Source organism: Salmo salar, chromosome 16 (assembly GCF_965601325.2).
Source record: "Salmo salar chromosome 16, fSalSal1, whole genome shotgun sequence".
NCBI lineage: Eukaryota > Metazoa > Chordata > Actinopteri > Salmoniformes > Salmonidae > Salmo > Salmo salar.
Window position 1 is genome coordinate 31,941,063 of NC_138306.1, and position 16,477 is coordinate 31,957,539.

At 45.8% G+C, this 16,477-nt stretch overlaps 1 protein-coding gene across 2 annotated transcripts in view; it reads left to right on the plus strand.

Moving 5' to 3' along the window:
• Positions 1-16,477, plus strand: part of hydin (HYDIN axonemal central pair apparatus protein) — an 81,238-nt gene that overhangs the window by 55,105 nt on the left and 9,656 nt on the right. The window contains exons 30-66 of one of the 2 annotated variants that reach the window (XM_014149087.3): positions 172-302; positions 403-539; positions 642-769; positions 956-1,150; positions 2,072-2,221; positions 2,754-2,993; positions 3,133-3,259; positions 3,515-3,667; positions 3,863-4,033; positions 4,120-4,293; positions 6,350-6,549; positions 6,622-6,759; positions 6,897-7,080; positions 7,175-7,316; positions 7,459-7,621; positions 8,019-8,234; positions 8,444-8,893; positions 9,016-9,225; positions 9,925-10,121; positions 10,198-10,380; positions 11,325-11,444; positions 11,548-11,707; positions 11,933-12,105; positions 12,272-12,470; positions 12,586-12,685; positions 12,843-12,942; positions 13,052-13,220; positions 13,324-13,565; positions 13,684-13,792; positions 13,945-14,149; positions 14,265-14,500; positions 14,602-14,753; positions 14,841-15,036; positions 15,136-15,244; positions 15,367-15,600; positions 15,707-16,068; positions 16,304-16,464. In XM_014149087.3, the coding sequence (XP_014004562.3) occupies positions 172-302; positions 403-539; positions 642-769; positions 956-1,150; positions 2,072-2,221; positions 2,754-2,993; positions 3,133-3,259; positions 3,515-3,667; positions 3,863-4,033; positions 4,120-4,293; positions 6,350-6,549; positions 6,622-6,759; positions 6,897-7,080; positions 7,175-7,316; positions 7,459-7,621; positions 8,019-8,234; positions 8,444-8,893; positions 9,016-9,225; positions 9,925-10,121; positions 10,198-10,380; positions 11,325-11,444; positions 11,548-11,707; positions 11,933-12,105; positions 12,272-12,470; positions 12,586-12,685; positions 12,843-12,942; positions 13,052-13,220; positions 13,324-13,565; positions 13,684-13,792; positions 13,945-14,149; positions 14,265-14,500; positions 14,602-14,753; positions 14,841-15,036; positions 15,136-15,244; positions 15,367-15,600; positions 15,707-16,068; positions 16,304-16,464 (6,716 nt within the window). The remainder of the gene's footprint in view (positions 1-171; positions 303-402; positions 540-641; positions 770-955; positions 1,151-2,071; positions 2,222-2,753; positions 2,994-3,132; positions 3,260-3,514; positions 3,668-3,862; positions 4,034-4,119; positions 4,294-6,349; positions 6,550-6,621; positions 6,760-6,896; positions 7,081-7,174; positions 7,317-7,458; positions 7,622-8,018; positions 8,235-8,443; positions 8,894-9,015; positions 9,226-9,924; positions 10,122-10,197; positions 10,381-11,324; positions 11,445-11,547; positions 11,708-11,932; positions 12,106-12,271; positions 12,471-12,585; positions 12,686-12,842; positions 12,943-13,051; positions 13,221-13,323; positions 13,566-13,683; positions 13,793-13,944; positions 14,150-14,264; positions 14,501-14,601; positions 14,754-14,840; positions 15,037-15,135; positions 15,245-15,366; positions 15,601-15,706; positions 16,069-16,303; positions 16,465-16,477) is intronic. The other variant, XM_014149088.3, reaches the window with a different exon arrangement.

Genomic DNA, 16,477 nt, shown 5'->3' on the forward strand with positions numbered 1-16,477 from the left:
ACAGCCTTATTCTAAAATGTATTAAAATGTATTTTGTTTTACATAGATCTCACCATTATGATTGTCTTCATAAGACGAAACAAAGCTGTGTTCAGTTTGTATGGCAGACATGATACCTGTGCTGTGTGGCCAGATGTGTGTGAAAATGTATTTCTGTCTCTCTGTGTGCAGTATGATGCCCTGCTGCAGATGGAGGTAGAGAGGCTCTTGGTGAAACAGAATGCCATGGCTGTTGAGAACAGACAAGTGGACAATAGAGACACACCTGCGTCCACTAGCAAGTGGCGCAAGAAGCTTAGCAGGTAGGCTCACATGCAAATGCACCATCTCTCCTCCATGGCTATGCATACTGTATATTTGACTCATTACTGAAAGTGGGATCTCATTGTGTCTCATGTTTAGATTTCTCCTGCCGGAGTACACACTGGATTTTGGCTATGTGATCCATGGTAGTGTTCCTAACCACATAGTCAAAGTGACAAACACTGGACCCATGTCTGTGTCCTTCCGGGCTGACCGCCGCCCACTCACAGGCACAGGTAGGTTCTCCAGTATTCCTTAAAGTAGCTACATATGGAGCTGTGTGGCTGTTTGGGGAATATTATGGATCATTTTTAACAATAGATTCGTTTTTTTTCTAGGATTTGTTGTAGAGCTGGATAGAGTGAAGAATCTGCCCTATTGTGAGACTGAGACCTTTGAAGTGAAGTTTGACCCAAGTGGAGCAAATCTGAATTTAGGGGAGATCAACACTGTCATGCCTATACAGGTACAGTAGGGAAACTGTACCTGTAGTTCTCTACTTCATTATATCACATTTATTTCCTAAAGCTTCTTGAGTGTATTTTAAGTTTTATTGCTTTCCCACCACATTAAATATTTAGACCCATCTTTTTTAAGGTCAAACAGGCTGAATGTGCCATGGTGTCATTATGCTGTGTGTTGTGATTACCAGGTGGTTGGGGGCCCTGCAGTGCAGGTCCATCTGTGTGCCGTAGTCACCATGCCCTCCCTCACAGTCTCCACGGATACGCTGCAGTTTGACAGCATCCAGTGTGGGCTGTGTCAGGTAACCACCGTCCAGCTGTTCAACCCCGAGCCTGTCCCCTGTGAGTGGAGCATCACAGAGGAGCAACGGCCCAGGAAGAAGGTACAATACCCAACTTATGCACCAGTATACTGTACTGTATTGCCTCCTGGTATTTTAGATTCTTGCGCTTTTTAACTTTTTACTGCAGTGGGCTAAATCAGGGTCACACAGAGTGTTTCTTGGTAGTCTTGGAATCTACTTTGAAACAAAAGTATACACCTCACACACATGGTTATGGGCTTAGAAAAAGAAGACACCAGTACCATGTCAGATACAGAGTTGAAATGTATTACATTTTGAGTTTGCATCCCAATATTACACTTTATATACATCACAGAAGACTGAAATGTAACAAAAGTGTTTAAATAGAAACATCGTATTTTCAGCGTTGTATATTATTAATACAACATATTAAAACCATTCCACCCATGAGGCCAATAGAGGGCGATTTGGTCATTTGACCGGAGGAAAAGCCAAACAGTAGGCAGCAACACTGTAGAGTAAAAAATAACACGACCTTCAAATAGAGTGTGTTCAACCTAAATTATGTGCTGTTACCGTTAACACAAATAGCTAATTAAGGGCATTTTTGTTCATTATCTCGTGTTTTATGATGGATTAAAGCTTTTAAAACTGGATATTAAGGGCATTAGCTGCAAGGCTTTGGCTCATTTTACTTCTTGTCTTGTGTCTTCAGAGGATAATTATAGACCCCAGGCCCCACACTGAGTCTACTGAGGGGCAGTCAAGCTCATCTCATTCATATTTTGGTCTTTATCTTTACCAATAAGACGTCCTAGTATTACAGAGCATGCCGACATCATGATACATAAATTCCTCTTCAGTAATGACGTTATCCACATAGTTATTCATTTGGGATTCTCTAATTAGTCTAGGGTATAGATATTGTATCTCTGTTATTTATGACCTGTTAATAATTGTTAAAAACTCAAGGAATATGTGTCTATGGCCTGTGTGTAGATTGACAAGCATGTCCCCCTCCACCTGAGACGGAAGGCCAGATTGGAACAGTGTCCTCCTCCAGTGGTATTTGAAATGCTACCTTCAACAGGCGTGCTGTGTCCAGGAGATAGAGTCAACGTCCAGGTCAAATTCAGCCCAGCCGAGGGGGTAAGGAAAACCAGGGGCCCATAACAGTTCAATATATTTCATCTGTCATGACTACAAGGAACACTGTTCTCTCATAATGACAGAAACAGTTTGACCCTGTGTCTTGTTTGTTCTGTTAACACTGCATGTCGACATTTGCACAATATTTCCAGAGCTCATCTTTCTCATGAATGATGGAGTCAGGTTGAGCTGGGAGACACAGATAAGAGACCAGACTCACAGAGGGCCTTATCTCTCTCTGCTGCAGTATGGATCTCCTCCATCAGATACACACACACCACACACACCCCAAAGACAGGTCTGCTGAGAGTCTTGATGGTGTCTCGTGGAGATTAGCTGAACCTAGCTAAAAGCTTGGTGAAGCCTCTACAGTACATGACTTGTTGGTCTAAGTAATGTTGAAGAGTCCAGGAGAGACATACACCACAGGGAATACTGCGAGAGAGAGACTGTTGGCTGGGCTGCAGATGGTGTCTGGTTGCTTCCCTGTGATGTACTGTAACTGTCATCTTGGCTGTGTTGTTCGCCATAGAGGACGTACAGCCAGAGGCTGGTGGTGTCAGTGGCCCAAAGCACCCAGAGGATGTTGCTGCTGGCCCAGGGGCAGGGAGAGGAACCCCAGCTGGAGTTCTCCTCCTCTGTGCTGGAGCTGGGACCCACCCTGCCATTCAGTGCTGGAGAGGAGGCTGAAGTGATCGTACGGAACCCCTGCCCCTTTCCCATTGAGTTCTACTCCCTGGAGTTTGACAAGAAATACCTGGAGGAAGATAAGGTGAAATCAATTGGCTGCCTCTAATGGTTCACTCTGGAAGACATGGTTCTTTTAACACATTTCTCCTTTGTTCCATTTCTGTTTTCTTACCTTTCAAGCACTAAGAAAGAATGTTTGGATTTAATCTCTCCCTCTCAAGATTCTGCGTATGATGAAGGGCTATGATGTCCAGAACGTCCTGCTGTTGCCCCCACGCGCCCCGGGAGAGTCACTACCTCCTGAGCTAATCGACTATTACAATGAACACAACTGTGAGGAGGAGAATGGTAGGTCTGCTCTGCAGTGGAACCACACTCTCATTCTGCAACCAGACTGTTCAATTATCTCTTATCAGGATGGATAAGACACATCTACAAAATGGGAGCCTCTGCAGAGCAGTAGATTAATATTTACTGATGGCTTACTTATTTAGAGGTCATGTATAATCCATAGGGGTGAGCTCTGGGACTTACTGTGTAAAGGGCCTAGTTTGAGCTGCAGTGTAAGCTTTGATTTGATCAGAGCTTTGTCTGGTTCCCCAGAGTCCAAGGCTGGCTCCCCTAAAGATGAGGAGGCGTCTGAGGCAGGGGACAAAGGAGAGCAGGAGGAGGAGCTAGCCACCCCACCCCTTCTAGAACGATTCGTGGAGGAGGAGAAAGAGGCAGCTCCCTCCAAGGATGGGACTCCATGTGGAGGTACTGAACAAGACCAAATATATAACATTAACATCACAACACTCAGAACAGTACAGATTACCTTGAAGAAACAGACAGAATAGCTGAACAGCTCTCACGCTGCTCACAGTACACAACTTTGCCACAGGATACCACGGACACTGTAATAGTTATAGAGATCAAAGACAGCAGGTATCATGTTGCATTCTGTCACAGACCTGATCAAAGACACAGTGGAAAGCAGGACTGCCAGTGTGGGGGACATGGAGGTCAACCCAGTGTCCAGAGCTATTGCACGCCACATGGGCATTGACCTGTCACCTGAGGGCCAGGCTGCACGAAACCGCCGGGGCATCGCAATCATTGTGCATGGGGCTCCCCTCTCAGGTAAAGAGTTGCACATCCACCAAAAGATTTCAACACTTTCAACACTCTGTTTTTTCTTTCAACCATTTGCATGTATCTCTGTGCAGGTAAAACAGGCACAGCAGTGACTCTGGCCAAATACTATGGTGCAGCGTGTCTGAGCGTTGATGCTGTAGTGCTGGAGGCAATGTCCTCAGGGATGACCTCTGCTGGCCTGCGGGCCCGAGAGCTGTGTGCCAAGGCTGCTATGGAGCATGCTCAGAAGAGGGTGGAGGAGGCCGGTGAGTCTCAGCTTAATGGATAGGTATTTTTGGTGTGTCTCACTCTCTCAGCCAATGATAACTGTATCAAACAAATGGTCATTTATGGCATTAAAGCCCAACAGTAAACTATCTGTGGATGAACTAGGCTATTTTTTAAATTTTAATTTCACCTTTATTTAACCAGGTAGGCTTGTTGAGAACAAGTTCTCATTTGCAACTGCGACCTGGCCAAGATAAAGCAAAGCAATTTGACACATACAACAACACAGAGTTACACATGGAATAAACAAAACATACAGTCAATAATACAGTAGAACAAAATAAAACAAAAAGTCTATATACAGTGAGTGCAAATGAGGTAAGATAAGGCAATAAATAGGCCATGGTGGCGAAGTAATTACAATATAGCAATTAAACACTGGAATGGTAGATGTGCAGAAGATGAATGTGCAAGTAGAGATACTGGGGTGCAAAGGAGCAAGATAAATAAATACAGTTTGGGGATGAGGTAGGTAGATAGATGGGCTGTTTACAGATGGGCTATGTACAGGTGCAGTGATCTGTGAGCTGCTCTGACAGCTGGTGCTTAAAGCTAGTGAGGGAGATATGAGTCTCCAGCTTCAGAGGTTTTTGCAGTTCGTTCCAGTCATTGGCAGCAGAGAATTGGAAGGAAAGACGACCAAAGGAGGAATTGGCTTTGGGGGTGACCAGTGAGATATACCTGCTGGAGCGCGTGCTACGAGTGGTTGCTGCTATGGTGACCAGTGAGCTGAGATAAGGCGGGGGCTTTACCTAGCAGAGACTTGTAGATAACCTGTAGCCAGTGGGTTTGGCGATGAGTATGAAGCGAGGGCCAACCAACGAGAGCGTACAGGTCGCAATGGTGGGTAGTGTATGGGGCTTTGGTGACAAAACGGATGGCACTGTGATAGACTGCATCCAGTTTGTTGAGTAGAGTGTTGGAGGCTATTTTATAGATGACATCACCGAGGTCGAGGATCGGTAGGATGGTCAGTTTGGAAGGAGAGTTTACAGTCTAACCAGACACCCAGGTATTTGTAGTTGTCCACGTATTCTAAGTCAGAGCCGTCCAGAGTAGTGATGCTGGACAGGCGAGCAGGTGCGGGCAGTGATCGATTGAATAGCATTCATTTAGTTTTACTTGCGTTTAAGAGCAGTTGGAGGCCACGGAAGGAGAGTTGTATGGCATTGAGGCTCGTCTGGAGGTTAGTTAACACAGTGTCCAAAGAGGGGCCAGAAGTATACAGAATGGTGTCGTCTGCGTAGAGGTGGATCAGAGAATCACCAGCAGCAAGAGCAACATCATTGATGTATACAGAGAAGAGAGTCGGCCCGAGAATTGAACCCTGTGGCACCCCCATAGACTGCCAGAGGTCCGGACAACAGGCCCTCCGATTTGACACACTGAACTCTATCAGAGAAGTAGTTGGTAAACCAGGCGAGGCAATCATTTGAGAAACCAAGGCTGTCGAGTCTGCCAATAAGAATGTGGTGATTGACAGAGTCGAAAGCCTTGGCCAGGTCGATGAATACGGCTGCACAGTAATGTCTCTTATCGATGGCGGTTATGATGTCGTTTAGGACCTTGAGCGTGGCTGAGGTGCACCCATGACCAGCTCTGAAAAAAGTTTGCATAGCGGGAGAAGGTACGGTGGGATTCGAAATGGTCGGTAATCTGTTTGTTAACTTGGCTTTCGAAGACCTTAGAAAGACAGGGTAGGATAGATATAGGTCTGTAGCAGTTTGGATCTAGAGTGTCACCCCCTTTGAAGAGGGGGATGACCGTGGCAGCTTTCCAATCTTTGGGAATCTCAGACGATACGAAAGAGAGGTTGAACAGGCTAGTAATAGGGGTTGCAACAATTTCGGCAGATAATTTACGAATTTTTTGTCTAACTGTAGGTGTAATGTGTGTGTGTGTGTGTGTGTGTGTGTGTGTGTGTGTGTGTGTGTGTGTGTGTGTGTGTGTGTGTGTGTGTGTGTGTGTGTGTGTGTGTGTGTGTGTGTGTGTGTGTGTGTGTGTGTGTGTGTGTGTGTGTGTGTGTGTGTACAGCCCAGGCTGTGGTGGAGGTGATGGGGCCTGCTGGTCAGGGTGCTGGTACTCTGAGTGTGGAGGCTGTAGCCAAACACACAGCTGAGGGCAGTCAAGTCATTGACCCCAAAGCTCTAGCCTCTTCCATCTCTACACGTAACAAGAACAGTGTTGTGGGAGGGAAGAGGATCGACGGATCACAGCCCACCGCCCCCTCAATGGTACCCTGATCATCACAATAGTGTGTATTACTATATCAAAGCTAGGACACAGTTTGTAATGCCTCTTATTAGTGCATGCTTTCTGTGCAGGGTGGTGGTCCTATCCACCGGCAGCTCAGCATCAGTGTGAGCCAGGTGGGCGAGCTGGGCCTGATGAGCTGCCTGCTACCAGACCAACTGCTGGTGGGCATCCTCTCAGAGAGACTGCAGGTGATATACAGTACTGAGAGACACAGAGCCTATATGGGCCTCCCAGTCCTTGGTCTGGGATGGACCCTCAATGAATCTCCTGTGTGATCCTCGAGAGTGTTGATGATGAATGGAATGTATGTGTTGTCCCCTGGCAGCTGAGTGACTGTCACCGGGGTGTTGTGATGGACGGGCTGGAGACGCTGTACAGCCTCTCCCCCAGCAGCACCCTACAGATCATCCTCAAGGCCTTCAACAACAGATCCTTCATCTACATGGTCAATCTCTCCAACAACTACTATGCCTTCAAGGCCAAGGAGAGGGCACAGAGAGAGGCAGAGGGTGAGGACAAGCTTGATCTGGGAGCTGTGCCAAACTAAACAATAGTTTGAGGTAATTACTACAGTGACTGGTAATAACACTCCTTCCTTCACAGAGGTCTTACAGAGGGAGCACGCTGAGAAGGAGAAGCTGCGCTTGCAAGAAATGGATGAGGAGGAGTATGATGCCCTGCCAGAGGAGGAGAAAGAGAGCATCGACCTCAGACACCTTGTGGCACTGAGAGAACGAAAGCGCAGGTATTGGATGAAAAATACTTATGCAAATATTAGGTATAGCAATGTGTCTGACTTAGAGAGTGGTTTAAACAGACTGGAATGTGAATAATTATGTATGTAATTGTAGAGTTTATGTTAATGTAAATGTATGTAAATGTGATAGGGAACAAGAGCGGGCAGAAAGGGAACAGGAGGAGAGGAGACAACAAGAGGAGCTAGAGAGAGTGAGAGAAGAAGAGGAGATGAAAAAGAAAAACAAGAAAGGCAAGAAGGAGCCTGCCAAGGACGACTCATCAGGGAAGAAGAGTCAGCTTGGAGGAAAACAGGTCAGTGTTTCGTCAGATCAGCCAACTGTGTCACACTGTATTATAGAAGCATTGGAACTGTAAATCTGTATATTCTCTGTTATATTATGTGAATATTGGCTATAGTTGAAGCGTAATTTGCATTATCTGTGACTACATATTATAATTGTTTTTTGTTTTTATTATTGGAAATGTGAGGACTTTTTTCTGTTGTTAATGTTTGATTGTTGTTGAGGGGGGGTGGGAAAAAATAAAATAGTATTTCTGTAATTGTTGATTGTCCAATTTAGAACTAATAAAAATGTCTTTAAAAGAAACTGCATCACACGGTGCTCATTGCAGCGCATAGGAGAAGTGGTAGCATAACAAATTACATTTCTTAATGTTTTCCTCCCTTATTTCCACTTTACACTGACAGTCTGCAAGTGCCCTACGCTCAGAGACAAAACTGGACCAGCCGGTGAAAGATGGGAGAAAAATGTCCTCCTGTGCTGACGGCAAGGAGTATAAAGACTCTCCCACAGAGGGCACTAGGGAACCAGAGGAGGGACCCAAGAAGAAGAAGCCCAAAGAGGGCAAGGCAGGGGGTCAGGATGAGTCTCCATTACCAAGCGAGGACCCAGAGAGGGAGCTGGTATGATACCCTTATAAATAAAGTGAAGCATAAGAACGCACAGCCATTACGTGACAAACAACTTTTGAATATGAGCTAGTTCCTCTCCTCCTTTTACGATTGTACCTCATATCTTTTAAACAATAGCTGACATCCAGATGAATGAAACATTTAATAGCTGTTTAACTGGCATGTAATTGAAACTCCTCTACTCCTTCTGTTCCCTGTAGTCTAGTGAGGGTGACCGACTGCTGCTGTCTCGGTTCAGGCTCTACGAGCAGAGCCAGCCCCAGCTTCTCCACATCCTACAGTTCTGGGATCGAGCCCAGGGTCAACTCCTCCAGCCCCTGTTCTCTGAAGACAACATCCAGGAGCCAGAGGAAGTAGTCCCTGAGAGACAGGCCCCCTCTGGCAAGAAGACCAAGAAAGAGCGGGAGAAGGAGAAGGTAGAGAAGGAGAAGGAGCGCTTGGAGAAGGAGAAGTTGAAGGCAGATGCCACAGATGTGAAGCTGGTGTCTCCAGCCCCTAGCCAGGCCCTTCTAGCAGTGGAGGGGTCTGAGGGAGGGGACAGGGAGGCTGCACCTGAGACTGTGCCCCACATCCTCCTGTCTGTTACTGGGAGGGACTATCTTAGCGGAATAGAGATCCTGAAGAGCAACAAACTGCCGCATCTTGAAGAGGTACAGTAGATACTTATTTCCTTATTTATTGCAGTAATACTCTCCCTTCATTTTATATTTTATCCCTATGACGATCTTTGATAAAAAAGCTTTAAATGATGTCCACCTACTCTGTCCCTCAGGTGTTGGATGGTTTAGGCCTGGGACCCAAGGGCCCTCCTATCCCCCCCTCCACTATCTTCTCTGTCATACCCTACCCTAAGAAGAGGCCTGTGCCCAGTGCACAGCAGATCACTAGTTGCTTCACCTTCATGGTGCCCTCAGTTCCAGAGGATCCAACAGGGGAGAAGAAGGATGCAGACATGGAGGCTGAAGCTCAAGGCTCAGTCAAGGTATAATTGGTCCTCCATGGAAAATAGCATAACCTCACACATCAAACCACTATTGCCACCATATTCACTCGTTTATATTTTTTACTTATTGCTCACTTTAAAAAACACCATTGATGACACAGTAATAACACTATGTCTAGAGCAGGGATGGACAACTGGCGGCCCAACTCAGTAGGGATCTCAACTTACTGTTGAGAGTTAGAATAGTAGGATACACAAGGTGCAATTTCGAAATTTGGTTGTACATCAGCAGTTGTTCTCTTATGTCAGTCACTTACACAATTCTTACTCAATTTGCCCATGTCAGCTAACATTTTTTAGATTGGTAAGTTAGTCTAGCGGCCAGCTATCTAAACTTATTAATGGTTGAATTACCGCCCGGGGGGCCCCCATTGATTTTATGAGTTACTCTCACTTAGATATCATATTAAATACTGCAAACATTTCTCTCCACCCTATGGCAAAATGTGAAGAATTGCAAGAAATGTGTTATAAAATTGCTAAATCTTCTCTACGCCCCATGGAAAAATGTGTAGAGTTGCAGGAAATTAACTCTAAAACTGCTTAAATGTTTTGCTCACAAAATTGCATGTGTGGGTATGGACGTGGGTACACAGACCTGCGAGCCACTGCATCCTCTCTTGGTTTAATTAATGAAGCTATTCATCATAGTCGGGTCTAACTGAATGGGTCTTACAGGAAGAAGTGGTGACCCCTACCAAAGGACGGGGGAAGAAGGCAGACCCAGGCAGAGAGAGTCAGAAAGACAAGAGACGCACCCCAGCCAAAAAGGGGGCCAGGTCCAATGAGTCTCGCTCCCCTCCTCTCAACGCTGTGACCCCCTTATCTGACACTGAGCAGTGCCAACAGGAGTCCCAACAGGAGCGCAACCAGCGGTGAGACAATCTATACACTACATAAGAATACACCCTAATGTGCATAAATGTGACTTAAATGTGTTGTTTTCTATAGGCTCACCACATTCCGCTGGAATGTCCCACCCAATGGAGAGGTGACGCTGAAGATCTGGTTCCATTCCCAATTGCCTGGCAAGTTTGACCAAACACTGAACTTTGAGTTGTTGGGTACAAAGAGACGGTACCAAATGTACTGTAGGGGCATCTGTGCATATCCATCCATCAGCAAAGACGTAAAGTGAGTATTGTTATTTGTTTCTAGAAGACATTTGTGAAATAGAACCAATGTATATACTTAAAGATGCACTATGCAGAAGTCGCGCCATATCCTGGTTGCTAAAATTCAAATAGTTAGCCTAATTTCAGTTTATGCGACAAAACAAGCGAGTATCATGTAGAGAATCATTGTACTATCTAAACCGGTGTGAAATATATTTTCCATAAACAGAAAATATTGTATTTTCAGCTGTTTGAAGCCGAAAGTAAAAGACTAAAAAACAAAACATAAGAATGGGAAGCATAGAAATAGCACACATAGAAAAGATCTACCACTTCTTAGACTTGCTTTCAATTAGAATGACAGATCTATAACACACATGTCTATGTGAATTTGGTCAGGTCACCCAAAAAGTTACATATTGCAGCTTTTAAAGGTCCAATGCAGCTGTTTTTATCTTAATAACAAAAAATGTCAGGGTAACAATTAAGTACCTTACTGTGATAGTTTTCAATTAAAATGTTCAAAAAGAAACAAAAATAGCTTAGCAAAGATCAATTTCTCACACAAGAATTTTGCTAGGACTGTCTGGGAGTGGTCTGAGTGGGGAGGGGAAAATGGAAAACTAGATGTTATTGGCAGAGAGGTTTGGAACTCTCTTTCTTATTGGTCTATTAGCTAATTTACACATTTTTACAATTTCACAGTGTGGACCCTCATAGTGTGGACCCTCATAGTGTGGAACCTCATCGCGTGGAAATATATATATATATATATATATATATATATATATATATATATATATATATATATATATATATATAAACACATCAAAATCACATTTTTGACTGCACTGGGCCTTTAACTGAATTATGTCAGAGCTGTTCTAAGTTTTATTATAGGTTTATATGTTTTATTATCACTGTAAATGATGTGTTGAGTGTGTGTCGTTTGGTCTCTCCCAGGATGGTGTTTTCCCACAGTAAGCGGGTCCTTCAGTCTGATGAGGTTCTGCAGAAGACCTACATCATCCGCTCTGGCCTCTATGAGTTTGGCCCGCTGCTCTGTGGGAAGACCAGAGATAGGTAAGGGAATTATTTTCCACTACCCTACTCTGTGAGTTTATTCACTGTAACTCCATAGAGGACAACATGTGTGATGCATGCCTGTGTGTTACCTGTGCCATAGGTATAAAGAGAGGAAGTATCCAGAGAACATGGAAAGGCTGGTGATACACAACAACTCCCCACTGGATGCTGAGATTCACTTCTGCTTCCAGCATGACACCAAGGCTACCACCTACCTATTGGACCCTCCCAACATGACCCTCAAACCCACTGAGAGACAAGTAGCCAATCAGAACTACTCATAACATAGTTGAATGTAGTCTGAGCTGTCAGAGTTGTGATACGAACATACCAGGAAGGTGTCATTGTCACTAATATTATCAATGAACAGTTTCACATCCATACATTTTTGATGTTATCAGTATACAACTGTAATAACCACATTTTGTTATGAAACTTTGTATGGTAATCACAGAGTACCACTTATCCATGTTGTGCCCTTGCAGGAGCTGACAGTGTGGGCGTACCCTACGAGCCCGGGACAGATAGAGGACAGTGTGGTGTGCTGTATTAAAGAGAACCCAGAGCCAGCCATCTTCCGCTTCTCCTGTCGCGGTGTCCGGCCCGAGCTCGAGATCGAACGCAAGCAGCTGCATTTTGATAAGATTCTACTGCACAGGTCAGGGAATGAATTAATGCTGTAGTCCACATTGCACAGAACTACTGTAGTGCTTTTTAACGTGTCAGTTTCAAAGTAGAGGCATTTGTTTTTGTCATGGTAGTTTTCTGTTGATTTTCCTTTTGCCACTATACTCCATTCTCCCTGTGCTGGTTGTGAATCTCAGGAAGGACACCAGGAATCTGTGCCTGCGTAACAACACGCTGCTGCCTGCAGCCTGGAGGCTGAGTGGGCTGGAGGTGCTGGGGGATGAGTTCAGTGTGTCTCAGGACCAGGGCATCATCCTGCCACACTCTGAGTTCTGCTTGCAGATGCATTTCAGAGCCATGAAGCCCATCAACCTGAAGAGAGCCATTCGCCTCGAGGTACAGTACTGGATGATAATTGATTTGATGATTGCTATCATCATGTTGCATTATTCCTGTTTATCTCATATTGTTGTTGTGTGACTTTCTGTCTGTGTGTTGCTGTGTGTGTTAGGTGTCTGATGTGGAGAACATCCTGGGTATTGTCCATACAGAGAACATACAGATCCTTGCTGAGGCCTATGACGTGGCTCTGGACATCACCTTCCCTAAAGGTCTTTACAGGAGTTCTCACAGACAGATATGCTTGTTTCTTTCACACATGCATCATTTTACCAGCTCCCTTTGATTTGGATGAATTCCTTTTCATGTTTGTGAAAGGGAAATGAATGCTGTTTCCCTTGATCTACCGTACGTGTGTCTGTATTTTAGGGGCTGACGGCGGTCTAGACTTTGGAACCATCAAAGTATCTGAGGAGGTCAAGCTTTCTGTGAACATGAAAAACAAGGGCAAATATGAGATAGCTTTCAAGTGAGTATCAATCAACATACACTATCCTAAAGCTAACTGTTAATCATATAATTGTTGACCAAATTAAGCACATTATCCACCAGCCCTCCCTCTGCCTCCACTTTCCCAGGTTTATCCTGGAGGCCACAGACCCAACCGTGCCAGACCTGAACCAGATCTTCACCATCACACCACAGAAGGGCTCCCTCAACCCCAACGACCGGCCCACATGCGTCCAGTTTGTGTTCCGCCACAACAAGGAGGTGTCCATCCGAGAGCAACCAATTCTGCGCTGTCAAGTTAGTAGACTCATGAAATAAAACTTGTGAAGAGTTTCAGTAGTATGCTGTTTCAGTTTCAGTATCCACTGGTGCCTTTAAAGGTGTCTGCTTTTTCTCACAGGTGATTGAGCCAAATATTGCAGAGGGTGGAGAGACCATTGCCATCATTCCCATCAAAGTATCAGTCCAGTCCCTCTTCTCAAAATACAACATCATGCCCTCCAGTGACATTAACTTTGGCCCACTAGTCTACGGCTGCCGCAAGACACAAACCTTCACTATAGAGAACAAGGGAGACTTTGAGATCCGCTTCAACATCAGCAGGATGTGTAAAGACCTGCCACAGCCTGCCCAGAGGAGAGGGTATGATCACCATCATGAACTCTGACCTTACTGTATCTCACTCCTAATACTTCCTGTATTTTAGCTCTTTCTCTGTATAACCCAAAGTCATGGAATGCCTCTTTATGTCTCACTGCAGCATTGTGGGGAAGAGAACATCACGTGAGAACCACTCTGCTAAACCCCTCACTGGAAACAAAGTGCGGCGAGCTGAATCCATCCAGAAGGACATGGGCATGTCCACTCTGGTAAGAGTTCCTCCTAGTATTACAACATACCTAAAAATTAGGGACTAACTTCAGCAGATGTAAATGACCTTAATGAAGAGAAACATTTGAATATGTATCCATAATCCACCACTGCCCCATCCCCATGCCTCCCTCTTTTCCCCGGTGTTCAGGCCCGTTTCACCATGGGCGTGTTCTCATTGGTGCCTGGTTTTGGTATCCTGGCGCCGGGCGCTCACCAGGTGGTCACGGTAGACTGTGTGGCAGAGCAGGTAGGACGCTGGCAGGAGTGCCTGGCCCTGGACATCACCGACCGAGACCCCTCAGACAATCCAGGCGGTATCCCCTACCGGCTTGTGGCTGAAGTCTGCATGTCAGGTGTGTATATGAGTTAGCAATGGTTGAGAAGGAAATGTGATGTAACGTTACCCCTGGTCCTGAGCGCTTATGTTGAAATTGGGACTCACTTCCCAAAGGTCTGTTTTTTCTACAGGGATTGCATACAAAGACATTGCCTCTATTTTTGAGGAGCACCGTATCTGCAAGACCAGCACCATGTTGTACTGTGAGCAGTTCCGTGATTCCATGGGCATCTATATCCAGGATGAGAACAAATTTGTTTTCAATAATGTTCTGGTGGGTCGTCCGGCCAAAGCCCGCTTCCGCCTCACCAACAACGGCAAGGTGCCCTGCGAGCTGAGCCTCGCAGTTAAACCTGTCCTTACGAAGGTATGGGTGGTTTTCTGATGAACATGTTTATGAAACAGAGATTGATTGTGTTTGTAGGCTGTAAGGCAGCAGGGCGAGCAGTGACTATTTGTCTGTTACAGATATCAGTGCGTAGCACGGAGGTGTTTGAGTTGACGCCTGGCAGGCTTTCTATACCCAGTCACTCTCATGCCTTTGCCATCATCACCTTCGCCCCTCAGACCATGCAGACCTACCATGCTGTGTTTGAGGCCACCCTGGAGGGAGCTACCAGGTACATACCTCAGTTTGCGTGTGTGTGTGCATACCTGTGTGTGTGGGTAAACTTTTCTCTCATCATTCACTCTCCTGTATTTCCTAGTCTGCAACCCATGGCCAAGTCCAAGGTGTTGGTGTTTGATCTGATGGGTGATGGCAATCTGCCCAGTGTGGCTATTCTGAGACCAGTCCTGAGGACCAGCCGTGGACACCCTCTGCTGCAGTTCAAACGGCTGCTGGTGGGCCGGGCCCAGACCCTGCCCCTGGTGCTGAAGAATGATGTCAATGTACCTGCTCAGGTGAGAACATCCTCTGTTTATATTACGTTTCCATTGAAATAGTTGTGATTAAATGGAACAGTGCTGTTTATACATTGGCATTATTTGACTGCTTTGCAGATTCACATTGATCTTCTGGATAAGATGGGGGTTTTCACTTTGAGAGCTGCTCCCAACACCATCTGCAGCAACATCTCCTCATCACAGATAGATGCAGAGGTCGGGACAGGTTGGTACAGTATACGACTGGTCCATGAGAAAACCAGCAGAGACACTGTATAGAGACACTGTATAGTAATACGATTGTTTCAACTGTAAAGTTCATCCTATCCATCCTTCCTCTCCCCTTAGAGAGACAGATGGCGCACACTGCCTCCTTGGTGCTGTTAGGCGGTCAGCAGGCAGAGTTTGAGGTGGAGTTTAGTCCTGTGGTGGCTCAGAGCTTCGAGGCCAACATGCGCCTCCTAGTGGTGGACAACCAGTATGAGGAGACAGTGGTGCGGCTGCTGGGGGAGGGCTACCATGACGTCATCTCCCTGGACAACATCAACAGCAAGGCTCAGCAACAGGAGTACTCACCAGATGGTAAGGTCTCAAAGCTTTTTAGAATGATACAGCAAAGGTGTACATGTTTTCCACTACTTCAGGCCCTTAGTTGAATATGTGTCCCTCCCTTGTATTTTGTCCCCAGGTAAGGGGGACCTGCTGTTCTTTGGAGACTGTGACGTGTCCAGGCCCTACCAGGAGACCTTCACCATGACCAACCTGAGCAGCAATAACGTGCTGAGGTTCGAGTGGCCCGCTGACGGCCCCCAGGTCTGCTTTTCCCCCCAGGTGGGCCACCTCCATGCAGGCTGTGCCAAGGAGGTGACTGTGACCTTCTGCTCAGAGCAGCCTGTGGTGCTGATCGCCCAGCCTATGAAGTGTAAGCTGTGCAGGGTGGTGTTCCAGCAGCCTGTGGACCAGGTTCCAGACTGGGACGACCGCCTCAGGACCATCAAGTGGGTCGACTCTGGAAAACAAGTGGGCAGTCAACAGCCTACAAAGAAGAAGGTGAAGTCACTCAAAGATCTGTGACTGACCGCCCAGTCATAAAGCAGCTGGGATAAAGCAGAATCTTTCCTGATCTTTTTTTAATTTATAAAATGGAAACACATTTTATTTATCCAGAAGCTTTACTTGCACTGTATTTATGTGTATAATGACCCATGAAGGAATGAGAGGCAATTCAATTTAAACACTGATAGAGAGCTCAATATTAAATTGAGTGTGTCCTGTCTGTCCCCAGGTGATTGAGACAGACCCAGAGCCAGTCCACTCTGTAGTAGAGAAGTCATTCAGGGAGACGGAGCTGCGCATCAGTGCTGTGTGTGATTATGCTAAGTTCACCTGCAACGCAGAGACCATCCGCTTCAAGGACACACTGCTCTATCAGACCAGAATGTTCCAGTAAGTTAATGTC